The sequence below is a fragment of the Dermacentor albipictus genome, chromosome 10 (genome assembly GCF_038994185.2).
Source record: "Dermacentor albipictus isolate Rhodes 1998 colony chromosome 10, USDA_Dalb.pri_finalv2, whole genome shotgun sequence".
Classification (NCBI taxonomy): Eukaryota; Metazoa; Arthropoda; class Arachnida; order Ixodida; family Ixodidae; genus Dermacentor; species Dermacentor albipictus.
This window is the reverse complement of record NC_091830.1, coordinates 93,063,420-93,091,297: the sequence shown is the minus strand read 5'-3', so window position 1 is coordinate 93,091,297 and position 27,878 is coordinate 93,063,420. Positions and strand designations below refer to the sequence as shown.

The window sequence follows — 27,878 nt, the reverse complement described above, 5'->3', positions numbered from 1 at the left end:
GGCGTGTTTTCGACGGCGGAGACAATGACATAATACGCTGGCACAAAGGCGCTTATATCGCGGCGAAGTGACGATGAAATAACGAAGATAGAGGTCGTTTGTGCTGGAGCTCACGTCCGTGGATATGTGCATCACACAGCGGGCCGAGCCGACTCGGTTTCCACTATATACGGTGCTCGCTTGCACTACATCGTGTATGGGCCATTCGTGCAAAACCCCAGCCAGGAGCCAGCACCTGTAAAGTAGGGGTAAAAAGCAAGGAAAGCATCGCTTTTTTACAGGTCTGTAGAAATCACGGATATACATGGCATGAAAATGCTTGGGCGAATTGCACCAGATGTACTTAACGGGGATTGCCAAAGTCGGGCAGACTTCGAGTAGTGAAAAAACAGACCTCGACGAATTCCCAGAAGTGTGACCACCCCCGTGTGTGCTATCTGCATATATCTGTCAGAGGTCGTTATATCTGTTGCATCTTACTTACCCTTTTCTTGTACCGCTAGACATGTGCCAATTGGACACAATGGGTATAAAAGCGGTAGTTCGTGTATATTTCGCTTGAAACTTCTCTAATCCATATAGATGTCTTCACAATTTGTGTTTCTACATGACACTAAACATCGCCTTCACCCTAATAGCATAGCTCCATCGACGTCCCTTTCCCGCCTCATTACATGTCCTGCCCGTGCCCATTTCTTTTTCTTGATTTCAACTAAGATATCATTAACTCGCGTTTGTTGCCTCACCCAATTCGCTCTTTTCTTATCCCTTAACGTTACACCCATCATTCTTCTTGCCATAGCTCGTTGCATCGTCCTCAATTTAAGTAGAACCCTTTTCGCAAGCCTCCAGGTTTCTGCCCCGTACGTGAGTACTGGTAAGATACAGCCGTTACACACTTTTCTCTTGAGGGATAATGGCAACCTGCTGTTCATGACCTGAGAATGCCTGCCAAACGCACCGCAGGCCATTCTTATTCGTCGGATTATTTCCGTCTCATGATACGGATCAGTGGTCACAACCTGCCCTAATTAGACGTATTCCCTTACCACTTCCAGTGCCTCACTACCTATCGTAAACTGCTGTTCTCTTCCGAGACTGTTAAACATTACTTTAGTTTCCTGCAGATGAATTTTTAGACCCACCCGTGTCTGCTTTGCCTCTCCAGGTCAGTGAGCATGCATTGCAATTGGTCTCCTGAGTTACTAAGCAAGGCAATATCATCAGCGAATCGCGAGTTACTATTGTATTCTCCATTAACTCTTATCCCCAATTCTTCCCACTCTAGTTCTCTGAATACCTCCTGTAAACACGCTGTCAATAGCATTATAGAGATCGTATCTCCCTGCCTGACGCTTTTCGTTATTGGAATTTTGTTGCTTTCTTTATGGAGGACTACGGTGGCTGTCGAGCCGCTATAGATATCTTTCAGTATATTTACCTATGGCTCGTCTACACCCTGATTCCGTAATGCCTCCATGTCTGATGAGGATTCGACTGAATGAAACGCTTTTTCGTAATAAATGAAAGCTATATATAAGGGTTGCTTATATTCCGCACACTTCTCTATCACCTGACTGATAGTGTGAATATGGTCTATTGTTGAGTAGCCTTTATGGAATCCTGCCTGGTCCTTGGGTTGACGGAAGTCTAAGGTTTTCCTGATTCGATTTGCAATTACCTTAGTAAATACTTTGTAGGCAACGGACAGTAAGCTGATGGGTCTATAATTTTTCAAGTCTTTGGCGTCCCCTTTCTTATGGATCAGGATTATGTCAGCGTTCTTCCAAGATTCCGATACGCTAGAGGTAATGAGGCACTGTGTATACAGGGAGGCCAGTTTTTCCAGAACAATGTGCCCACCATCCTTCAAAATATCTGCTGTTACCTGATCCTCCCCAGCTGCCTTCCCCCTTGGCATACCTCCCAAGGAGTTCTTTACTTCTTCCGGCGTTACTTCTGGGATTATAAGTTCCTCTATATGATTTTCTCTCAAATTATCTTCGTGCGTGCCACTGGTACTGTATAAATCTGTATAGAACTCCTCAGCAACTTGAACTATCTCATATATATTAGTAATCTTACTGCCGGCTTTGTCTCTTAACTTATACATCTGATTCTTGCCTATTCCTAGTTTCTTCTACCTTGATATAAAGAGTTTTGTATCCCCTGTTTTGTTTTACAACATTTAGTACATTTTTTACATAAGCTTTGGCTCAGGTAGCTTCCAGCACGTGCATTTGATAGGAATATGTTTTCTTTAGATGCTCTCCTAAACGCGCATACTTAAAGCGCGTAGGAATCATTGAAATATGTTTATATTTTAATTGCCTTACAAAGGACTTCAGTTTATTAGAGACGACTTCTTTATGTATTAGTATTTCGTGCCCTTAGACGTTTTACCACATGACGAAAACATGTCGACATGCCAGGCCATGATGTAGAGGCATATGGGCTCGACAAGCTGCCCACGCAACATTTCTCCGGTTGAACTTCAAAGTATGCATCGTAAATAAATATGCGTATTGTCGCGTGGTTCTTTGTCTGGCGTGTCAGTTTGGTCTTGGCGTCGGGCAGGCACGTACCCAAGGGGGGCCCAGGGGGGCCCGCCCCCCCCCCCAAATCAAGTGGCATACCCCTCCCCTCCCCACCCACGCCACCACTCCTCACACATTCCCATAGGTTCATCGGTCAGCATTATGCTGCCTTTTTCACTCCTTTTAGACGGCGGTAGTTATCGGCACCTTTTGTAATGTGAAGGCCAGGATTTTCATAGATTCCGCACCCGCGCGTTTAACTCGCGATGCGTTCAGTTGTCACCATCTATTCAACCATCGCGCGCATAGCTGTTGCTTTTGTTAGTTCAACCTTCTTTGTTTAGGCTGATCCTGGGACCAGGAGAGGGATGCGGCTGTTACTCAGCTGGTCTGTACTCTCATGGAATGGTTGCGGCCGGAGAAAACGCCAATTGCGTTTAACTTTTCCCTTTCCCTCATTATTTCCTTGAGTTACAGCTCGCCGCGACGCTGGCAGATGCCCGGAACCATATACACGTGGTATGGGTTAGATAAGGTGGGAAATAAAATAATGTGAAAGAGCGTCCATCATGAAACCCTGCAATAAGCCTCAAACCCATAAGCAAGATGACTGTCGCCCATTACCTCCTCTGATTTTCCCTAACTGTATAGCACTTTTCGTGCAAAATTGGCAACTGGAAAGAAAAATCGCAAGGAGTTGAGAAGTTAAGCAATGTACTAAGGGACAGAGCCAAGGCAACAACCAAACTGCAAGCAGAAGCAAATAATAAAAACTTAAGCGTTGTTTATGAGACTATTTATGGATCAACATCTTTTTATTAAAAAAGGAAGTAGAGAAAACGCCGCCGGAAGTTGAGAACAATTACTTGTTTTGAATGACGCTTCTACAGTTATCGGTCGAACCGCATCACATAGCCACTTCTCTGCTGTGCTTATTAACTTTTCCCTTTTCCTCATTATTTCCTTGAGTTACGGCTCGCCGCGTGTTTTTTCTAACCTTTCGCGGTGAGCGCAGTACGTCTAGAATCGCAGAGTCCTGCGCTCTACGCGGTTGTATGGGACTGGCGGCCGCACAGCGTTACGCAATTCGCGGAACTGTCAAAACTGATCAACAAGGCGAAAATAACTGTTATTCGAAACTATAACATGAGAAACATTGAAGAAGCCATAAAAAATGAACGCAGCCTGAAATCAGTAAAAAAGAAACCTGGCATAGGACAAACCATGGTGTATGCACTAAACGATATACAGGGGAATATTGACAGGTGTACTTATCTTTATCGGGCGACCACGTTTCGCTACTTAACAACTGTAATCATACAGCGAGGGACGCGCCTGAATGTATCCGATGTTTCTGGAAAGTTATCGATGCTTCTACCCGGCTGTCTGTTGTCGCCGAACCTTGTGTTATCTGATTTCATCGCGTAACGCGAATGGTGTAGAACTTTGTGGAAGGCACGCGGGTCCGAACGATTAGTCTGGAACATTCGACGACTGCTCTATAAAAGCCGACGCGCTTGACCCGCTGATCAGATTTTTCGACGATCGCCGACTGTGTTCGCCGCTTTCGTTGTGCTATAAGTGTAGCCTGTTTTGTGGGCACAGGTTCGCCCAATAAAAGCTAGTTTTGTATTCCACCGTACTGCTTCTTTCTTCGCCGTCACTACCACGTGACATCTGGTGGAGGTGCTTTACGTCCATGTACCGGACGCCCCCGACAAGCCGTAATACAAGCCCGGACCGCAAAGACAACACCAGCGCCGTCCCGGAACATCGAGCAAGCCGCCGTCTTCAACAGCTGCCCCCGGAGCACGGACTTCTACCTGAGAAGACCAAGAAGATTGTGGACAAGGCAACCCCAATGGCAGCCCCAGCATCCCCCATCGTGCTGCAGCAGCCCAGGGAACCTCCGACGTTCCGCGGATCAACATTCGAGGACCCGGAAACCTGGCTCGAAACGTATGAGAGGGTCGCTAAGTTTAACAGTTGGGACAGCGACGACAAGCTGCGGCATGTCTATTTCGCATTGGAAGACGCCGCCAGGACGTGGTTCGAGAATCGGGAAGCCACCTTAACGACGTGGGACCTTTTCCGAAGCGGCTTCTTGCACACGTTTACAAGCGTCGTGCGAAAAGAGCGAGCCCAAGCTCTACTAGAAACCAGAGTGCAGCTGCCAAACGAGACGATCGCAATCTTCACGGAGGAGATGGCCCGTCTTTTCCGGCACGCCGACCCGGAAATGTCGGAGGAGAAAAAAGTTCGCTTCCTGATGCGCGGCGTCAAGCAAGACCTTTTCGCCGGACTTATTCGTAACCCACGGAAGACTGTGGCTGAGTTTTCTGCAGAGGCATCGACGATCGAGAAAACTCTGGAGATGCGCACCCGGCAATATAACCGCCAGGGGCACATGCCGCATTATGCCATCCAAGGACTAGGTTCGGTCGACCTTCAAGAACCCATCAGGGCCATTGTGCGCGAAGAACTGCGCAAGGTCCTGCCTTCGTCGCAGCCTCAAGTGGCCTCTATCGCCGACATCGTGAAGGAAGAGGTGCACCGATCCCTTGGAGTTCCTGAGGTGCAACCAGAACCACCGCAGCCGGAAGCAATGACCTACGCCGCCGCCGTCGCCCGCCGTCAAGGCCCCCCTGCGCGACCGCGCCAAGGTCCTGCAACACCGCAATTCCGTCGTCCACCGCCGCCGCCGCCAGCGCGCCCACCCGTCGCCCAGCGCACCTATACGAGGAAGAAGGACATTTGGCGAGCCCCCGACCACCGCCCGCTCTGCTATCACTGCGGAGAAGCCGGCCATGTGTACCGCCGATGCCCATACCGCGACATGGGACTGAGAGGGTTCGCCGTCAACGCGCCGCGTCCACAGCTTGGGGAGCGCCCACGTGACATTGCCGATTACCTAGCCGCCCCTCAGTGGAACTCTCAACGACCGTCCCGTTCGCCGTCACCAGGCCGCTACCTGTCGCCGCAGCGCCGTCCATACACTGGCCCAGCCCATACCCGGAAAACTAAAAGCAGCAACCGATGGAGGTGCGGTTGCTGTTCGTCGAACTGACGAAGATCCTCCGCCGCCGACGAAGACGACGAAGAGACCATCTCGACGACATAATGACACGCCGCCGTCCCGACGAAGTCTGGAAGCCAAAACTACACCGACGAAAGACGACTTGACGACGCGACGTTCCAACCTCAGTTCAACACGACGCAGCCGTGATCCAACGCCAAGACCTAACTGCAATGCCAGACAAAGAACAACCGACCTCGACGTTCTTCTCGACGGCCACGCAGTCACTGCCTTAGTCGACACAGGGGCCGATTACTCCGTAATGAGTGGACACATCGCCGCCCAGTTGAAGAAAGTTAAGACCGCAAGGGAAGGCCCTCAGATTCGCACCGCTGGAGGACACCTCATCACGCCGACTGGGATCTGCACGGCAAGAATAACCATTCATGACCGGACTTACCCTGCCACCTTCGTTATCCTCCAACAGTGTTCACGAGACTTCATTCTCGGTATGGACTTCCTGGACCAACACGGCGCAATCATCAACCTGAAGTCGAAGTCAGTAACGCTGTCGGAAGATAAAGCAATGCCGCCGGAGAGCCCTCGTAGTCACCATGCCTTGAGTGTGCTCGAAGATCAAGCGAGCGTCCCGCCTCGCTGCAGCATCCTTATTTCGGTCAGCACCGAAACACCCGCTGACGTAGAAGGCGTCATTGAAGGCGACCAACGTCTACTGCTAGACCATGAAATTTGCGTCGCAAGAGGGATCGCTCGACTGCATGGAGGGAAAACTGAAGTGTTGCTGACAAACTTCAGCCAGGAGTTCAAGCACATCAACAAGGGCACGACGATCGCGTACATCGACGAAATTCTGGAAACAAGTAATGCGTTTGTCCTCTCGGATTCCGCCGCATCTACCCCGACGACCATGGTTCCCGAACCAGACTACGACATTAATCCAAATCTCCCTATGATTAAGCGACTGCAGCTCAGAAGTCTGCTCCAACAATACAAAGGCTGCTTTTCGACGTCATCGAGGATTCGACAAACACCAGTCGCCAAGCATCGCATAATCACCGAGGAATGCGCTCGCCCGCTCCGTCAGAGCCCTTACCGAGTTTCGGCGCGAGAACGTGAAGCTATAAGAGAACAAGTCGGCGAAATGCTGCGCGACGACATCATCCAGCCGTCGAAAAGCCCATGGGCATCCCCTGTTGTTCTGGTAAAGAAAAAGGACGGAACCCTACGTTTCTGCGTCGATTATCGTCGTCTGAACAAGATCACGAAGAAGGACGTATACCCCCTCCCACGGATAGACGACGCATTGGATCGGCTCTGCAACGCTAAATACTTCTCGTCCATGGACCTAAAGTCTGGCTATTGGCAAATAGAAGTCGACGAAAGAGATCGCGAAAAGACCGCCTTCATCACCCCAGACGGCCTCTACGAGTTCAAGGTTATGCCATTCGGACTGTGCCCGGCGCCTGCAACGTTCCAGCGCGTGATGAACACGGTTTTAGCAGGATTGAAGTGGCAGACCTGTCTCGTATACATGGATGACGTCGTCATCTTCGCCGGAAATTTCGACGTTCACCTTAGGCGGCTAGCAACAGTACTTGAGGCCATCAGGTCATCAGGACTTACTCTGAAGCCGGAAAAGTGCCGCTTCGCTTACGAGGAGCTTCTATTTTTAGGCCACGTCATCAGCAAATCTGGAGTCCGCCCCGACCCGCAGAAGACAGCTGCCATAGCAAAGTTCCCACAGCCCATCGACAAGAAGGCAGTGCGTAGATTTCTTGGCATGTGTGCCTACTACAGGCGATTTGTCAAGAACTTTTCACGCATCGCTGAGCCGCTGACGCAGCTAACTAAATGCGACGTCGAGTTCAAGTGGGAAACGCCGCAGGCCGAGGCATTTCAAGAATTCAAACGACGCATGCAGTCGCCGCCCGTACTTGCGCACTTCGACGATCACGCCGATGCCGAAATCCACACTGACGCCAGTAGCCTAGGCCTCGGCGCCGTCCTGGTCCAGAGAAAAGATGGACATGAACACGTGATAGCTTACGCTAGCCGGTCGTTGTCAAAAGCGGAAGGCAATTATTCTACAACCGAAAAGGAATGCCTCGCCATCGTTTGGGCTACAGCGAAATTTCGCCCTTACTTATATGGCAGGCCATTCAAAGTCGTCAGCGACCATCACGCCTTGTGTTGGCTAGCGAATTTAAAGGATCCCTCAGGACGGCTGGCACGGTGGAACCTCAGACTACAAGAATACTACATCACCGTAACATACAAGTCCGGATGAAAACACTCAGGCGCCGATTGCCTATCCCGCGCCCCCATTGACCCGCCGCCGCAAGATGGGGAGGATGACGACGCCTTCCTTGGAATAATAAGCGCGGAAGACTTCGCCGAACAACAACGAGCGGACCCGGAACTTAAAGGCCTCGTCGATTATTTGGAAGGGCACACCGACGTTGTCCCCAGGGCATTTAAGCGCGGATTATCTTCCTTCACGCTTCAAGACAGTCTACTCGTGAAGAACTTCTCGCCAGTCCGCGCCAATTACCTTCTTGTTGTCCCGTCAGGGCTTCGTCCAGAAGTATTGCATGCCCTACATGACGATCCGACCGCTGGACACCTCGGATTTTCCCGGACACTATCGAGGATACAAGAAAAGTATTATTGGCCGCGCCTGACCGCCGACGTCGCCCGTTATGTCAGAACATGCCGAGACTGTCAGCGACGCAAGACACCGCCGACAAGGCCAGCCGGATTACTACAGCCAATCGAGCCTCCTTGCCGACCATTCCAGCAGATTGGGATGGACTTGCTGAGACCCTTTCCGACGTCAATAACCGGAAATAAGTGGATCGTCGTGGCGACGGACTACCTCACCCGCTTCGCTGAAACAAAAGCACTGCCGAAAGGTAGCGCAGCCGAAGTGGCGAAATTCTTTGTCGAAAACATCCTGCTGCGACATGGCGCCCCAGAAGTCCTCATCACCGACCGAGGAACGGCCTTTACAGCGGAGCTCACCCAAGCCATTCTGAAATACAGTCAGACAAGGCACAGGAGGACAACGGCTTACCACCCGCAGACGAATGGTCTTACGGAGCGGCTGAATAAGACCCTCGCCGACATGCTAGCGATGTACGTCGACGTCGAACACAAGACCTGGGATGCCGTCCTGCCGTACGTAACATTCGCTTATAACACGGCGGTGCAAGAAACAACACAGATCACGCCGTTTAAGCTGGTTTACGGCAGGAACCCGACGACGACGCTCGGCGCCATGCTGCCCCACGTCACTGACGAAGAGAATGTTGACGTCGCTAGCTATCTCCAGCGCGCCGAAGAAGCCCGACAGCTCGCCCGCCTACGGATCAAGAACCAACAGAGGACCGACAGCCGACACTACAACCTCCGACGACGCTTTGTTGAGTACCAGCCCGGCGACCGTGTTTGGGTTTGGACACCGATACGCCGACGAGGACTCAGTGAGAAACTACTCCGACGCTATTTCAGACCCTACAAGGTCATGCGACGTATTGGCGCTCTGGACTATGAGGTCGTGCCAGACGGCATTTCGCATTCACAGCGGCGCCGCGCACGATCTGAAGTGGTCCACGTGGTGCGCCTTAAACCGTTTTACGGACGCTGACGAAATTCCTTATTTCCTTTTGTTGTTGTTTTCTTTGCTACGGGTGTTTTTATTTCGCTTGTATGTAGCATCGGGTCGATGCTTTTTAAGAGGGGGGTATTGACACGTGTACTTTTGTTTATCGGGCGACCACGTTTCGCCACTTAACAACTGTAATCGCACAGCGAGGGACGCGCCTGAATGTATCTGATGTTTCTGGAAAGTTATCGATGCTTCTACCCGGCTGTCTGTTGTCGCCGAACCTTGTGTTATCTGATTTCATCGCGTAACGCGAATGGTGTAGAACTTTGTGGAAGGCACGCGGGTCCGAACGATTAGTCTGGAACATTCGACGACTGCTCTATAAAAGCCGACGCGCTTGACCCACTGATCAGATTTTTCGACGATCGCAGACTGTGTTCGCCGCTTTCGTTGTGCTATAAGTGTAGCCTGTTTTGTGGGCACAGGTTCGCCCAATAAAAGCTAGTTTTGTATTCCACCGTACTGCTTCTTTCTTCGCCGTCACTACCACGTGACAATATCATCAGCAATCTCGAAGATACAGTAAAAGCAGCGGAAAAATTCTAAGCTGACCTTAGAGCCACACAGGCCACAGGCTAAAACAACAACAACAACAACAACAAAAACAACAAAGGAACAAGCCATGAGGATTGCCAGTCGGCCACTAGAGACTGTGAAGGAGCACGTTTACCTAGGCCAATTAATCACAGGCAACCCTGATCATGAGAAGAAAATTCACATAAGAATAAAAATAGGTTGGATCGCATACGGCAGATATTGCCAGCTCACGACTAGAAGCTTACCATTATTATTGAAAAGCAAGGAGTGCAATCAGTGCATTTTGCCAGTGCTGACATATGGGGCAGAGGCTTCAGAGCAAGTTAAGGACCGCGCAAAGAGCGATCGAACGAAGATTGCTAGGCATAACGTTAAGAGAGAGAAAGAGCGGTTTGGATCAGAGAGCGAACGGGTATAGACGATATTCTAATTGACATCAAGAGGAAGAAATGTAGCTGGGCGGGTCATGTAATGCGCCGGATACATAACCGTTGGACCATTAGGGTTACAGAATGGTTACAAAGAGAAGGAAAAGGCAATCGAGGACGACGAAGGACTAGACGGAGCGATGAAATTAGGAAATTCGCGGGCGCTATTTGGAATCGGTTGGCGCAGGACAGGGGTAATTGGAGATCGCATTGCAGGGAGAGGCCTTCGTCCTGCAATGGACATAAAACAGGCTGCTGCTGCTGCTGCTGCTGCTGCTGCTGCTGCTGCTGCTGATGATGATGATGATGATGATTATGATGTTGATGACGGAGGTGATGCCCCCCCCCCCTCAGAAAAAATATCCTGGGTACGTGCCTGGCGTCCGGTCATGGCTGTGTCGTGTTGACCTGTGGCTAGACAGTCGCCTCGTTAGGTCTTCCTTTGTCGCTGCATTCTTTGTTACTTGCTCTGCTTTACATCCTCCGTCGCCGACGAAGGCGCCGCCATCCCGACGAAGCCAACCGTACCTCCACCGGTTGCTGGTTTTAGTTCTCCGGATATTGGCTTGCAGGCGGGCCCTAGGCTGATACATGTATGCTCAGCGTTGCCGCGACAGGTGGCGGCCAGGTGACGGCGAATGGACGGTCGTCGAGGTCTCCACTTTGTGGCGGCGAGGTAGTCGGCGATGCCACGGTCTTTGGTCATGGCGCGTTGATAGGGAACCCTCGTAGACCCATCTACCCGTATGGGCATCAGTGGTAGACATCGCCCGCTTCTCCGCAGTGATAAGAAAGCGGATGATGGTCGGGGGCGTGCTAAACGCCAGTCTTCCTTTGAATGCTGAGGAGGACAACGGGTTGGAGTGCTGGCGGCGGTGGCGGTTCAAGACGAAACTGAGGCCTTAGCCGGACCTGCTGCGGGCGTGAAGGGCGAACGCGACGGCCGGCTACGGCGGCGTACGTCAACAATTCCAGGTGACGCTGCGCTGATTGAGGGATCCCTATTGACTGCTCAGTCTCCTCGCCGAAGGTTTCGGCACTCGAATGCACTTGAGGCTGTGAAGGGAACAACTTGTTAAGCTTTTTCCTCACGACAGCTCTCATGGCCTCAAGCAAGTCGTCGGGGCTGCGATACAATTTTGGTGAGATCATGCGGCCCTTGAATTCTTGTTTCCAGGTTTCAAAAGCTTCCTTCATACTTGCGGCCTCGCGAAGAAACTCTTTGACGGTCTTCAGTGCCATTCATTACATTCTGGCTGAAAGTTCTTGCCTGACCCCACGCCTGAGAAGGCAAGCTTCCTGTTCCTTGGACATTTCCGGGTTGGCGTGGCGCAATAGACGGTTCAAATCTTCCTTCAAGATGGCAACGTTCGCTTACAACACGGCAGTGAAATGAACGCATGTCACTCCGTTCAAGCTTGTTTAGGGCCGGAACCCGACGACGGCTCCCTAAGTTCTGCTGCCGCACGTCACCGCAAAGAGAATCTCGATGTTACCGCCTATCAAAAGCGCGCCAAAGGAGCCTGACAGGTTGCCCGCCTGGGCATAAATAACCAGCACAGGACCAACATCCGACACTGGAATCTTCGACGCCACTGCATCGAGCATCTGCCCAGCGACCATGCTTGGGTCTGGACACCTAAACGCCGAGGAGGACTCAGCGAGAAACTGTTACGCCTCTATTTCATACCCTACCAGATCATCCGACGCATTGGCACAATGGACAATGGGGTCATGCGAGACGGCATTTCGCAAACGCAGCGGTGCTGCGCATGACCTGAAGTCATGCACGTAATGTTTTTAAGCCTTTATACGCCCGCTGAAGAACGTAGGGACTTAATTTCTTTGTTATTTTGTCATTATCTGTCCTTTTCGTTATGGGTGGTTTTGTTTTCACATTTGTGTTTTTTTGTAGCACCGGTACGATGTTCCATAAGAAGGGGTACTGACACGTGTACTTCTTCATCGGGTGACCACGGTTCACCGTTTAACAAATTTTATCGCTCAGCGCAGTACGCGCGTACATGCATACGAATTTCACGAATGTTATCAGTGGTTCTACGGCTTTCTGTCGTTGCCGACCTTGTGTAATCCGATTGCATGTATGTGGGACGCGAATTGTGTAGACATTTTGGAAGACATGCGGGCAGCAGTGATTACTCCCGAACATTCGATGAGTGATGTATAAAAGCCGTCGGGTTTCACCCGTTGATCTGATTCTGACGGTCGCCGCTGTCGTGGTGCTTTGAGTGTAACCTGCTTTTGTGAGCACAAGTTTCCCTAATAAAAGTTTGTTTCGTCATTAACAGTTTTGCTACTGCATTTTGACGGTCACATTAGAATATGTTGTGATGCAGCATTATTAAAATGTGTTCATAACATTTTTTTATAAACACCCCTTCATACAAGTTTTCAACTGAGCTTACCTCATCCCCGAATTTAGGAGATCGAAAGCTGTACGACAACCGCAAGTCCTCTTCGTACTCTCACTACGGTATATGGGTCGACGTCCCGTCTTTTGCTGGGAACGGCATCAAAGGAACTGCCGCACGTGAGACCATTGACATAGGTGGTATCAAGCTCACGGACCAGCTTTTTGTTGAAGCAACCGTCATCGATCCTAAGGTTTGCTATTCTTTTGGAATGAACTATTTCTTTCTGGGTCAGCCACTTCGGCAGTCTGGGCAGAAATAGATATTAATCACCTCTCACGGCAGAAAACGATTGAAAAATATTTGAGGCAATGTGTAGGAATAATGATTTACTTCATTTTTATAGGTTTACGTGCCAAACAGACGATATGACTATCAGGCACCCCATAGTGGGGAACTCCAGATTGATTTTTTAGCATCTGGAGTTTTTACATGTATATGCTGCCAAGTATTTGGGGCCAACATTACATCATTCCATTCCACGGAGGGTCATCTTACTTTAGCACTGACCTAGCGAAATTGTGTCCTGAGCTCAAGACTTATTTTAAGGTAACCCCTTTTCCACGTGAAGGTGCGTAAAACTGCCTATTAGTGGCTGCAGAAACCAAGTGGCTAGAGTCAAGTAGAACTAAGATTGTTGCTCAGAGTACCTGAAATGTTGTAGTAGTCTCAAACTGTGCAAAGGGAAAGACGAGAAGCAAAAACTTTACATTGATCACTTCCGCCAATATTTATAGCGTCATTAGCGCTAATAAGTTGTCCATGATGGAGTCTATAAGCGTGACTGAACGAGGACGTAGCAAGAAACAGATGCACAGAGACAGCGCTTCACTTTCAACTATAGATTTTATTTTCGCATGCATCGATGTATATATACCGTACGAGGGGAAACAAGCGTGACAGGGAAAAAAATAAGCAACATTCACTGGTGCGTATCGGTAAACCGTACCCGTGTGCAAGGCATGGTGAAAACATATACTGCAATGGTTACAAAGATAAACTGAGGAACCGTATCTCATTTTCAGATCGTGACACTGAAGGCTTGTTCACGCACCTTTTCTGTTTTTTTGCTATTTCGTAGGCTTCCACTATCTCCCTTGTGATCCTTCTTTGAGCCTTATACAGAATGGATGTAATTTCAAACATGGGTTTGCAGGAACAATCTCAGCAATCAATACACAAACGTACCAAGATTACCCTAGTGACGTTATATCGATGCTCTTTTATTCTCCCATTGATGCATATGCCGGTTTGGCCAACATACGTTCTTCGGCACGAAAGTATAATGCCATAGACAACGTTATGAGTGCAGGTTACAAATTGTTATCGATGCTGATTAGAACATGCGTGACTTTTGTTAATTTCAGTATTAAGCTGTTTGCATAGCTTCTGTAGACGTTCAGGGGCAGAGAAAACCACGTCCACCTCAGATTTTGCCGCTATTCTTCAGAGATTATGGGAAACGCAATGAATGTATGCTACCACAGCAGCTTTCCTTGCTCTAGCAGTGGCACGCCTTCCACTCGATGCGTTTTTACATTTCCTGCTGAAGCCTTCCGCCACAGAGGTGAGCATACGCATCGGGTAACCGGAACCTGCGAGGAGCTTGGCCTGATCTCTAAAACTGGCTTCCACTTTGTGGTCACATGACATTGTCAGATAATTATTGAAGCACGATGTTACTACTGCGCGTTTTACGAGTTCTGAATGAACAGAATGAAATGGTTGGACTGGCTTATTGCCCCTCGGCTGATAACTCCAGCAGGTCGTTTTTAGGAAAAAGCAAAACCCTAAGTCGAAACACCTTACGAAATTGCCTATGGGGACTTCATGTGTCAAAGAAGCGCTGTCTCTGTGTATCTGTTTCTTGCTACGTCCTCGTTCAGTCGCGCTTATACACTCTATCATGGATTCTAACCAACTAGCCCGCCACGTGTTTTGAAAAGTTATGCCCTAGCAGAAGGAGAACGTTACGACGCATTCCAAGATACATCCTACGGTTTGCCTGGGTTGGCCTTCACAAGTAGGGAGCCATCAATGAGTTCAATCTCTTGATCCAACCAACTGATTGAATTGGTGCTTACACAATCTGCGCCTTTCGGTGCGATCCGGCAGGGTTCACAGATTTATTTTGTCGGTTTAAATGCGTACTTTTGCAGTGTTGCAATGCGTACTCAAACCAGGAAGGCATCCACATTATTTCCAATGATTAGAGTGGTTGCTACTAGTCCACGATATTAAAGAATTTTTATGCTGCCGCAGTCTCTCGGTGCATCACCCGATGTTGTGCAATGTATAACTGGCCACACGATAAAGGGATGTCGTAGACGACTCCTGTACAGCAGGCGGCGTACGCACTCCGGCATATCTTGATGCCTAATGGGGTTTTTGGGCATCCAAATTTACTTTTCTGCGCATTTTTTTTTTGTGTGGTGTGGAATAGACCGCATGCACCCCTGCGCGGCACGCCGTCCTTTTAAGCTTGAAGGACACGTTGTGCGCACACGGAATCCAAACAGCGGGCTTCTTTTCGTCTGTCAAGGTGCGCCTCTGCACTTCTGCTAGGTTGCCAAGGAAAGTCTCTGCAATTCGTGCTTCAGTCAAGCCGGCGTTGTATATGATGCAGGCATGGAGGCACTAAGGCATTATTAAGGGCTGTCATTTGTATGCCTCACTTAACGACCTTCGAGAGAGCCGACGAGAATCGCAGCAGTCTTTTCTTTGACCTGGTGTTAAATCGTCTGCAGGTGTGCTGCTTTTTAAGCATTATCACAAGGTCATAGATGCGGAACCCTCCTTTCAGTAAAATTTTGGCACGCATGGTTTAAGTGGTAGCGGGTAACAGACGTAGAACACCGTGCCTCTAATCTGAAGGTCATAAGTTTCAATTCTCCTCCAGTCCCCCATATTTTCAAGCTTGGAGAAGTGCCTGACACCGGCAAGAAACTTATCGAGAGCCAGTAGGGCTATACTAGTCCAGGTGCAACCAAGTTAGCTTTTAATTAATGTTCAACAAAGGAACTGCCTTACCCGAACAAGAGTTGGCCGCCCTGGTGCAGTATTTTGCCACTGCCTCTCTCATGACTCCACCAATTAACCCACGGCCGTCAATCCCTAGCAGCGGCTGAGCACCTCACCAAGGAGATGGTCAGACCTGTGGTGCGCTAGAGGGTGCTAAGAATCTCTGTATCTAGACAGACCGCCACTGGAAATCACGGCAACGTTTTAACACGTAAACCCTCTCAAGTGAGGCTGACTTAGCAGGGCTCATTGAGGAATTATCAGGCAGTGCTTGGGATGTTATCGGCCTTAGTGAAGTTAGAACTGGTGAGGCTTATACAGTAGTGGCTAACGCCCGCGTCCTCTGCAACAGAGATTTTCCAGTTAAGAGAGATGAATTGTTAGCGATTATAATCCTTAAAGACACACCGGGCAATATTGAATAACTATACAGCAATAAATAGAGGGTAGCAGCCATCGTTATAAAGCTGAGTAGCAGGCATAGAGTAAGAGTATTGCAAGGAGCGTACGCTGCAACCTCTAGGCATTATGAAGAAATGGAAGTTTTATGAAGACGTTGAATGAGCATTGAAAAAACGTACAAGATTAGCATACTGTAGTCATGGGCGACTTCAGTGCAAAAGTGATGAAAAACCAAGCTGGGGTACAAGCACTGGCAAATACGTCATATATTCAAGGTACACTGGTGCGAGAGGTTGGGAGAATTCCGAGAAAGGAATAGGCTATGAATAATGAATGCCTTCTTCAGGAAGCGCATAAAACTAATTGGACCTGGGCAAGCGCTCATGGGGAAACAAGCAGCTACCATAGGTTAGTGGGGACTTGGATGTCTCTCAGTATGAAGAGATAAACAGGAAAATTATTCGAGAAGACCTACCTAAACGTAGTAAGGGCAAACCCAGATGACTTCGGGCTGGTGTTCATAAAAATGTGCAGCTTTAGAACAGGGCGATGAAGACGATATAAAGGTAATGAATGAAACCATATAGTGACTGATTTCATAAAGAGCAATTGAGGTGGAAGGAAAGACACCAAGTCGACCAGTAGGTTTACTCTCCCAAGTAACGAAGGACGTAATAATGCAACGACAAAGCATAAAATTGACCACCTCATGGGATTCGTTAGAGTTCAATAAACTGTCAAAACTGGTCAACGAGAAGAAAGTATGGAATATTCAAACTTATAACGTGGGAACATTTGAGGAAGCAGTCAAAAGTGGCAGCAGCGTGAAATCAGTGAGAAGAAAGCAAGATGTAAGCCCTGAACGATAAGCAGGATAATGTCATCAGCAATATCAATGACATAATAAACGCAACAGAAGAATTCTATACTGACCTGTCCCTGTACACCTCTAGAGTAGCCGTGCTACCTTAATTCAAAGGAGTGATGAACAGGATACTGAGAGTATTTCTATAACTAGCGATGAAGGTACGAGAGGCTTGCATGACATGACAAGAGGAAAAGTGGCAGTAGAAGGTTTAATAACGGCCTATTTATTGGAAGGTGGATGACATCCATTGCTTGAAAAGCTTGCGGCCCTTATACGCAATGCCTCTCGACTTAAACTGTACTAGCGAGCTGGAAGAATGCCAACATGAAACGAAACCTTAAGAAGGGAGAGGTCAGGCAGTTGTAGAAATATACGCCCACTATCTTATTCTCAGTAGTGCGTAACATATTCACCAATGTAATCCCCCATATCATAAGGGCAACACTTGAATTCAGTCCACCACGAGAACGGACTGGCCTCAGATTACGGAAAGAATACTCTACAATGAATCACATCCATGCCACCAATCCGGTAAACGAAGAGTCTGCGCAGTACAATAAACTTTTCTATATTACTTTCATAGATTACGAAAAGTGATATAATTTAGTAGATATATCAGCAGTCATAGAGGCATTGCGTAATGAAGGAGTACAAAAGACATACATCAATATATTCGGAAATATGTGCAAAAATTCTGTGCGTAGTGAAAGTAATGGATACCTGAATAAACAATTCACAGCGACATCGGCCTTTTTAAATTGATATTTCTAAGTTCGTGGGTTTGCTCTAGGGTGTTTGGCATATGCGGCCGTTGTCTGTTTTCCCAAGTTCTCGTCAGGTAACAAACGACAATAGTAGAAGAAGCAGTCAAGAGCTCGCGACAGGGTTTGCTTCGGTATATGGGCGTTTTGCTCTGATTTCCTACGTTGCGTTCTTGTTGTATTGCAGCTGTCATCAGCCGTGTGCTCATGTGGGTACTGCCCGTCGTCATGTAGGGCCCCTTGTTTGCTTCGTGTGATAATAGTTGAGGAGTTTCTGTAGTAATAAATGCGTTATTTCTAAACACACTCGTGAGCACTGGTGGGAGTCGGGGAAGTATCCGGCATCGGAGTACTTGAGTTCGCAGACGCACAATAGGCGGAAGGCTGCAAATTTTCTTATTGCACTTCTAAATCCATATTACAGATTTACAACGGTCTACCCTTCGATGGTGTCGTAGGGCTTGGAACCGAGCCTGAACTTCCTGAGCACTGGTCCGTCTTCGATACGATGAACCAGCGACGCCTACTGTATATGCCCTTATTCGGTTTTTACCTTCATAAAACGCCTGACGGCGCAGATGGAGAGATTAAGTTCGGGGACTATGACCCGGATCATTATCAAGGAGATCTACGTTTGCTGCCTCTTCGTGAACAAGAGTGGTCCATTCGCATGTACTAGTAAGTACTCGCTTGGTATTGTACCCTATGTAAGGTATGTCATTTCAATAATTGCCCTACCAGAGACATGTATTGCTATACCAATTACTAGCAATTTCCTTTGTGCTTGAGTGATAGAATGCCTGCGCGAAATATATTAAGTGATTGCTCTTCAGTTTCTGCATGAGATGGTAGTAGATGAACAGCATCCCACCTTTAGCAAATAAACTGTGTATAAATAAAGGGAGGTAAAGGTATTAGGAGTCTAGGATGCGCAATAGATACCACTGATCCTAATCAGTATCATAAAACGTGAAGTCCAGCGCTTTAATTATTGTTATCTTCTCAGGTATCACCTTCTAAGGAATCACTTTCTGAATCACTTGTGTCTTGTATCTCATTCTCAGCGTAAAAATCACAAATTTGCTTTTAACGTCGACATTCACTGCCAAGCCTGCTTCCGCACTGCCATACATCTATGGGCCAGAGAAGTTCATTAAGTATGTCCACTGGGCCCTTGGAGCAACACGAAGCGCTCAAGGTGAGGTGCGTATCTCATGCAATCTATTTATTAGCTTCACCGTAAGACTGGCAGTAAATAAGCAAGTGGTATTAGGTGTCGTGTCACTGCCAGCGAATTAAACATACATAAAGCCCTTTGCTTGACTTGACTATGAAGAAGCAGCGTAGTATATCGTAAATAATCACTGGATCAAATTTCAACCAGCTGAAAACATGAACTAAAGTGAAATGAAACATACAGAATATCGTATTTGATAGCGCCGAAGAATATACGTAATTGCATCTATTATAATGGAGAGAAAAACAGATCCTTCCAAAGTCCTTCTTCTTATTTTATTTCAAGTACCCTCAAGGCTTACATGAAGCATTACCGAAGGGAGGGGCTAATAGATACAGATAACTATACAATGAAGAAAACACAATAATCAGATAACAGTGCATAGTCCAACCTTAAGATAACGCGAGCTGCCAGCGGATCGAGAAAGAAAGATATCATCCAGGTATAAAGTCGTAATACAGATATTTCAACCTGAATGACTCGACACAACAATCGGGTAATATATACATACGAAACACTCCACTGAAAACAAATATGTAAATAAAGGAACGATTACGTATCCACGCGGACACGTCGATTGAGCGCATGATACCTGATAGTTTCTGCGAATGTGCTTTACCTAATTGTCTTACGCGCTACAGCAAGGTATGTTGATTCTATTTGGTTATTGACACAAAGTTGTTTTTCTGGAGTATAAATCTCTGAAACGATCTGTTGCGAAAGCATATTTGCAAGCTAGACGAAGATATGCGAATCCGTAGTGCACCATAGTACCACGCTCTGTCATGGCCGCATTGAGAAACCGGGAAAAGTAACGGAAGCTAGGAAAAGGAACTAAATTACGCAATGTACATTTTGTAGCTCCTCAGAGTTTAGCAGTGAGGGCTTAAATTTCTGTCCCTAGATTCTCTTAGCTAAATAACCATTGAGTCTCACCTTACGGGGCAACAGAGATAGGGCTGGTCACACACATAAGATTGCGTTCTTTGCGCGACAAAAAATCAGAAGGAAACACAACTATCAGGAAAATAATCTGGAAGACAGGTGTAAAAAGAACTCTAAAGAAAATCGCATTTCTCGTTGAGTCGTTAACGATGGTTAGATCATTGTCGATTTAAGCCTTCAGCGGTTCTTGTTGACTAAATCAGGTAATTAGCATGCACGGCTTCCCGTCTATGAAACCACATGAAGGAGGTCATGATCTCCGCCTAAAATTAGAATCCCCAGATATTTTTGCTTTCTTACTGTAGCGACAAGCTCTGAAGCGCCGCCGACAAATCTTATTGGGCGACTTTCATTTCCGACAGCCACGTTCTTCCTGACGCTGTTCCCCTCCCGCAGTCACTTGCTAAAGCTGCTGAGAGCGAACTTCAGGGCTGGCTGGCGAGCAATTATAATGAGCAGTCTTTCTGTGCGCGTTTATCTTGCAGTGTTTTTACGTTTCCGAAAGATATTCTGCGGTTGGCACGACCATTCTTGGAAACGCCGCGTTGCACGTGGAACCTGGGCAGACGTGTGACAGCGTTTGGCGTTTCATGGCGTATGCACTTCCTATGAAGCGCCTCGGTTCTTACACATTTGGGATTCCTGGGCCCTTATAACAAAAAACTATTCCAATATATTTTATTCCAATCTTCTGACGTCAAATTTGCATAACCGCCGACGCAACCATTGGACGGTGACACTCAGGGTTGTTTAAGGAGACCAATCAAATGATTTCCTCGCTTATACGAGGTCACTTGGAGGTCACCTGGAAAAACCTGGAGGCTTACGAAAAGGGTTCTACTCATATTGGGGAGGATGCAACGAGCTATGGAAAGAAGAATGATAGGTGTAACGTTAAGGGATAAGATAAGAGCAGATTGGCTGAGGAAATAGGCGTGGACAGGACATTTAATGAGGACGGAAGATAAGCGATGGTCATTAAGGGTTACGGTCTGGATTCCAAGGGAAGGGAACGTAGCAATGTGCGGCGGAAAGTTAGGTGGGCGGATGAGATTAAGAAGTTTGCAGGGACGACATGGCCACAATTAGTACATGACCGGGGTTGTTGGAGAAGTATGGGAGAGGCATTTGCCCTGCAGTGGGCGTAACCAGGCTGATTATGATGCTGATTAATGGCAAAAAGGCGTAGAATCAGAAATAACTATTTTTCTTTTGTTCTCTGCAGTCACGCATAATCAGTGTGATCACATCATATCAGATGAAAAGAAACCGCGGTTACACTACGGTTTTCGTGACGTCGCGTTACAGACAGACGAAGAGGGAGTTGGTAAAAAAAGTTGTTCGCCAATGGTGGAGCGATGATTGCAGAAATGAAACAGAAAAGTTTGGAATAGCTTTACCTCATAGCGCCCCTGACTGCGTACATCTACCGCAGCCGCCTTTTAGCACGTTTTATTGACGTGAAGCGTAGTTTCCCCATTCAGCACATAGTTTCTTAAGGGAAAGCTTTAGCTCGGGTGCTTCTATCTAAACACATGTAAAAGAAGAATTCCTTTTTGTCGCGAACCACCGCACCAAATTTTGAGACGAAGTGTGTTGCATTTAAACAAAAAAGCTTAAGATCTAGTGACTGCTTGTTTTGAATTTGTTATTTATGTCGTAAATCTTTAATAAAATTTGGGAAAGTCAGAAATTCTCAGAAAACGAAACCATAAAGTTTACAACTCTGTTTTTCAGCAAGGAAAAAGGTATCACAATTCTGTGAATTCAGTCTAATAGCACATCTAACGGGGTCAAAATTGATACCTCACACAGGAAGATAAGAAAATTTGCTAATATAAAGGTATAGCTTCTGCAGAACTCTTATACACAACGTAAGAATTTCACGTAAGGTATAAGATGACAAATCCAATTTGTCCGCTTTGAACGATCTAATGGATACCGTTTACAGAGCCGCAATATCTCTTCTTAATGCAGAGCTATAAATTTAAAACTTGATGTTTCTATTTTTTTTCAAACTTCCGAATACTTGATAATATTTTTTAACAAATTGAGGCCCCCAAACGGAAATGCCGCTTCCAACATTCACTAGAATTTAACCTTCTCTCTCAAATACAGCAAACATCATTAAAATCGGTCCAGCGGTTATCTCAGAAACACGTCTTTGCGTTTTTCATCTTTTTGAATAGGCAGCGTCGGAGTTGGACCCGAGCTAGAGCTTCCTCTCATGTTCCTATAATGCGCGAGTGCCACTCGGGCCGCGACTGCAGCGTGTCCCTAGAAGCGGCGTAGACTCCGCTTCAGGAGGTCGGGAAGGACATGGCGCACTACGCCGGCTGCGAGTGAGGGAGGGTCGGGAGAGGAGGTTAGATGTCGCTGCTCAGAAGAATGCAGATTTTCTAGGGAGTTTATTTACAATGGCATCTAATCGCCTTCACGAACCGCGGTATGGCTTAAGATGAACAACAAACGATGTTAGCTTGCGGTTTGTAGCGCTGCGACAATGTTGTTCGACTTCTTTTTAATTTTTCTTGTTTTTCATTACAGTACACAGTAGACTGCGAAAGAGTTCCAGAGCTGCCTGTTATCGGACTTGATGCCAGTGGTTCGATGGATCTGGGTCCCGAGGACTACGTGGTTAAGGTAATAGCTAGGTAATTGGTTGGTTTAGGGTGTGTAGTTGTAACTGTAACTTTTGTTGTCTGTTTATTTCTTGTAACACTCAAAAACTAGAACTGGTGAATATGCGCCCCCCACCCCGTTGCCAGTCAAGCTGTTTCAACCTATTTTCCACCCATAAAGAAAGAAACGAGCGTATTTAATACGCTCTGTGCAACTCCCAATTTAGAGATCTTTACACACAATTTTCATTTGGCAATCTAAACGCATGATAAAAAAAAGAAATTATTTTAAGGAAAAGTGCACACTTATTATGTGGACACAAACTGTCTCTTGAAATACAAGCTCCACAAGTGTCGCGCACGGATATATAGACGTGTTCTTCTTAAGTAAGATAGTTCACACAGGACAATGCGCCGTTGCCTTTAACTAAATGTCTATTGCGTCCACTTTATTTTGTCACGGCGTACTTGATTTTGTACGTGCGACGCATCTGGGTTAGGGGGTGAACTACACCACGAGATCTCAGCATCTGCAATGAATCGTAACATGGCCAAATGCACCGTCGTGCAAGTTTCTTTTATCGGACCCAGTAATGCATTGAATGACATCGTATTGTTTTCCCAGTGCATCGTATTGGGAAAACGGCTCCGCGGTTCTCAGTTTGTAAGAGCATCGCGCGCGTATAACAAGGACATGGGTTCATGCCCCATCAGCGGCCAGTTGCTTTTTCATTTCCATTGATGAACAATTTCTTTAATTCAAATACTAAGTGCTTGTAATTACCCAGATGCTGTCCCGGGTGTCTTTAGTTGTTGGCTTCTTGTGATATGAGTAATACGAAAATTGAGCCCCCGGTTTCATTTCTTCTCGTTCATCGCGCTGATAATTCAAAGGAGAGGTGCGATTGTTCAATGACGAGAACGTTGCCGACAACGTTTATAAATGTCATATATGATTTTTTCTGTAGACAACTTTGGCGTGCTGTAGATAAGGGCGGCACACTTCCGCGCAGCTTGTCCATTTATTTGTATCCACCCTTATTAAACAACAGGATGCCTTTTTCCCCTCTGACTTGATCAATTATTGTTGTCATCCGCACCTTTTTGAAACGCTGAACGGCACTGAAAGTAATTAAATCGACTGAAGTTGATGCAGATCAACACGTTAGATTTGGCTAAAAGACAAAGACGGAAGGAACAAACAGACCTAAAAGCACAGTGGAATAGATTGTATTCCTCTTGCTTTGGTAGTCACACTACTTTTACTGACAAAATGGCGTGAGAAAAATAAAAAGAAAGAAAGCTCCTTGCTCGTTCAAAAAGACTTCCCATCATGTTTTCTATATTACGGCGTCGCATAATTCTTGTGCCATTTGCAACCAATCAGAATTTGCTATAGAATATATTGAAGAGCAGAGGTGTAGAAGGTTCCAAGAAGCAGCTATAGTACATGTAACACATAAAACGAGAGCCCTAATGATGTGTCTGACTTCTTTACATGGTTATCGCAGGTTGGCACTGTGTGCTACAGTGGGTTCGGTGTATTACAACAAAAAGGAGTCTGGCTCTTGGGGCAGAACTACCTTCGCCATGTCTATATGTTCTTCCAGCAAGGCGGATCGAACCAAAAGGAAATTGCCATCGGATACGTCCAGAAACCAAGCAACTAAGCGGCGCTACGTCTACGTCGTCAAATGATAATTTGATATCAGAACTTCGCAAGAACCCGTTTGTATTCAAGAAGAAGGCAAGCTGGGGAATTTGGCGGCCTCGCATAAAAACATTTATTTTGCCGTAGTCTGTGTGATAACATATGTCTTAAAACAGAGTACACCTGTTGCCAAGACTTGTTCTTAACTTTTTCTTCTAGCATCATGAAGCAGAGGTCAATGAAAACATACCAGTGGCAGAGCCGTAGTCATCGTAACCAATGAAACTTTCCACGCACACTTAATGACCATGTTATGTTTGTCCTGATGGCTAGGCACTACAAAATCGTAACGGCCGTTACATATGAGATTTCGTTTGCGTGTGGACTTATCCGCAGTCAACACAGACTATAGGCTGAACATCCAAAAAGGCGTAGTGTTTGTAGGCGAGTGTATCAAGTTCACACATATTTCACCTGTCCTAAAAATCTATTTTATCTTGCGTGTTCCAGTGGAATACGCACGATCAAATAGGGCAATGTAACTTTTGTTTCAGATGCTCAATATCCGAGCACGACGGATTACACGATACAACTTGTGTAGGTTTGTCTCCCACTCATGCAAGCGCTTCCGACAAAATCTTCAATCTATGCTGAGAGACGCCTGCGTCGAGCCACAAAGGTCATCGTGGGCCTCAAACGCTCTCTTAGCAGGCGCTTAAAGGTTTAGCCGGGAAGTATTATATTCTATAAACTGCATTACGAAATTTCAAACAATTACGCTTGCAGATCGCTAATCTGGCGCCAATAAATTTGCCTTCAGTCTAAATGTGGTGATAGAATGCAGCCCGAAAAAGACATGGACCGTCACTGAAGGCAAACCAGTAAAGGTGGCCTGATAGAATACGTATCCGAAAAAGAAATCAACGAAAAGCACGAAACGCTTACCTGTTGGGGAAATAAATAGCGGAACAATAAAAATTGTTCAGCTTGCCATTTTATAACAATCTGCGGGTCACCAACGCATACTTTCCGGAAAACAACGGTGATCAGTGACCCCCGGTGCAAAAAAAATTATAATATTAATCTGGCAGGGACAGCAGCAATCACATACCTTATACCAGCAATGCGCACATGCTGTCTCGACTAGCAGCGCCAATGAGTTCATCTTGCATGCGTTGGATGTACGCCTTCAATGGCCAGGCGGCACAGGTAGGTGATATTTTTACGCATACCCTAGTCGGTCTGACGTGATATTCATGGTGTCAGGTTTCTGTTCGAGACCATCGACTCATAAGAAAGCCGAGTGCTGGTCCCGATCCGGATGCATCATGCCAATCTGCAAAAGTAACAGCGCCTACGTGAGGGAGGAATTCCCTTCATCACACCAAAACGGCACAGCGCATACAAAGGACTACACACAAGAGGGCCATTTCTGAGCGTGATGTGGGAGGAGTGACGGCTGCCGGCGCGAGCAATTCCCCGTAGACGTGCCCCGCTCACACGGGCGAGGCTACAGGGGAGAGAGATCAGTTTTGGCAGACTACTGTGGCGGGTTCTTCTCTCGACAGCACTCTTCCTTTCTTCATGTACACTTTGTTGCACGCTTCATATGTAGTGTCCCAAAGGGACGGAAAATATTATACCAGCAGCACCCCCACAAAAAAAAAAAATCTGAAGTGCGTCGTCACTTACCTTAACCGTCGTCCTGGCGCACGTAGAACCTTTGCATTTGTTACGGGACCACCAACCTCATCAAGGAAGTATTTGTGATACCGTTGCCACCCTATAGAGCAGCCAACTTGGTCAATGTTTTCTGACAACAGCACAAAATTCGGCTTCCTCCCCCGCCAAGCGCGGATCGCTTGTTCCGTCCGGACAGAAGTTCTCCTCTCCCCAGGGGTACACGGTGGCGGCACCACATATCCTAAAACTGTGACGTCGATATAACCTAACGCTCACCTCCCGCGCCGAAAGCAATTTCTAGCCCATGTTAGCACCCCTCAAAGGTTTCCTCAGCACGCCACGTAGCAAATTTCAATTTTAGGCAGGAATATGTCAGATGCCCTTTAGGGAGTGTTCTACCGCAAGAATTGTCCAGATTGGTTAACTAATATTGAGATACAAATATTTCATTGCCGCGAACCCATGATCTCGGGAGCCGAGTTTCGGCGCCAATACAGACACCCGTGACTTGCCCCTTCTAGCCTCGCAGCAAGATGGACGAGTTCCTAAAGGCTGAGTCACACCGTTGACATCAGGAGGTCGCCCAACCATTTGCAATCATTTGCGAAAAGCAACTGAAAGGCGACCAATCATAGAGAAAGGAATATGGACCAATGCTCCCACCGGCAAGCCCGGGCGAGCGCGACATCCAAGTCGCAATTCCGCAGCTTATCGTTCTGAGCGACAACTCTAGGGATCTACGCAGTTCGCGCGCACTTCGCTGGTTCAGGCAACAGCCACAGATTGTGATTCGAGCGAGGAATAAGACGTCGTCACCGTGCTGATGTGCTCTGCCGTGCGTGGTGGCAGCGCGGAAGCCTCCGACGCAAAAGCGACACTAATTTGTGCACGCCCGCGCCTCCGTTGGCTATGGGTGGCCGAATGCGCATGCCGCCTCCTGCTCGAACTTCGCCCGCGTGACGTGCTCAGGAGTAATATCTAAAATAAGTAGCAATTTCTAGTTCCCGTTGCGTGGGAGTCAAAGCATAATTTTTTAGCTTTCTCTTGCTGCTGCTCAGTTTCCTGCGATGGCTACCGCGTACATTTGAAACGTTGCTGGAAATGCCGCACCCCAGCATCACGAGGCAAGACACCAACTGCATTCCTGTAATCTGCCATGGTGGCGCGGAGTTTGTATTTGATGCGATGCGGTAGAACGCCGAATAAAACACTTGCTAACGTAACTTTTGGCGCACCGCTGATTGGTTTAGCAGTGTTTCGACCAGGGTCCAGCGACTGAAAAATTTGAAAAATTGATCAGCAAGAGACTGACCCAGAAAAGTAACTTTTTGAGAAAAGCGAACGTGTGCGGCCTTTTGCGACTAATCGGAATGCGGCGTGTTGGTCACGCGACCGCTGTCAGCTGCCGGCGTGAATGCGCCTGTATTGAACATGTGCCTACGTGTGGGCAGCGTAACCAGAAAATTTGGACCATCTGGGGTTCTTTAACGTGCACCTAAACCTAAGTACACGGGTGTTTTCGCCCCCATCGAAATTCGGCCGCCATGGCAGGGACTCGATCCGGCGACCTCTCGCTTAGCAGCCCAACCCCATTAAGCAACCACGGCGGGTGTGGGGACAAGCAGACAAAACGGAAGTGCTTCTCTCTTGCAACGGTACAAAGTAAAGCAAATACACACAGACATTAACTTTGTATACGTTATTATTTCTCTAAACTATCATACGTCTCTTGGAGTAACAAGAGATGTATGACCAATCCTTAGAATTAACAAACTGATGTTGCCTTGAATAAATCTTGAAGTTACGTGCCGCTACGAGCGATGTCACACCACAGACATATACGTAGACGCACTTGCGCATATACGTCACCTCTTCGGCTATGAGCGCGACACCCTGTCGGGAAGTACACGCTCAAAGATAATAATACTCTGCCCTGGCATATAGAAAACACGTTCCCTCCAACAGTTATTGCTTCTCGGCATTGAATCGCTCTTTGACGATAAGTTAGTTTTAACAATGTTACTAGACATTGTTACGTTGTATGTTATAAG

General features: G+C 47.3%; 1 protein-coding gene across 1 annotated transcript in view; it reads left to right on the top strand.

Moving 5' to 3' along the window:
* The window catches only part of LOC139050732 (lysosomal aspartic protease-like), a 33,353-nt gene extending 9,063 nt beyond the window's left edge, over positions 1 to 24,290 (top strand). Inside the window, exons 4-8 of the mRNA XM_070527416.1 lie at positions 12,650 to 12,831; positions 18,115 to 18,368; positions 18,755 to 18,893; positions 22,420 to 22,515; positions 24,005 to 24,290. Coding sequence (XP_070383517.1) covers positions 12,650 to 12,831; positions 18,115 to 18,368; positions 18,755 to 18,893; positions 22,420 to 22,515; positions 24,005 to 24,163 — 830 coding nt within the window. The 3' untranslated portion in view covers positions 24,164 to 24,290. The remainder of the gene's footprint in view (positions 1 to 12,649; positions 12,832 to 18,114; positions 18,369 to 18,754; positions 18,894 to 22,419; positions 22,516 to 24,004) is intronic.
* The last annotated feature ends 3,588 nt before the right edge of the window (positions 24,291 to 27,878 follow it).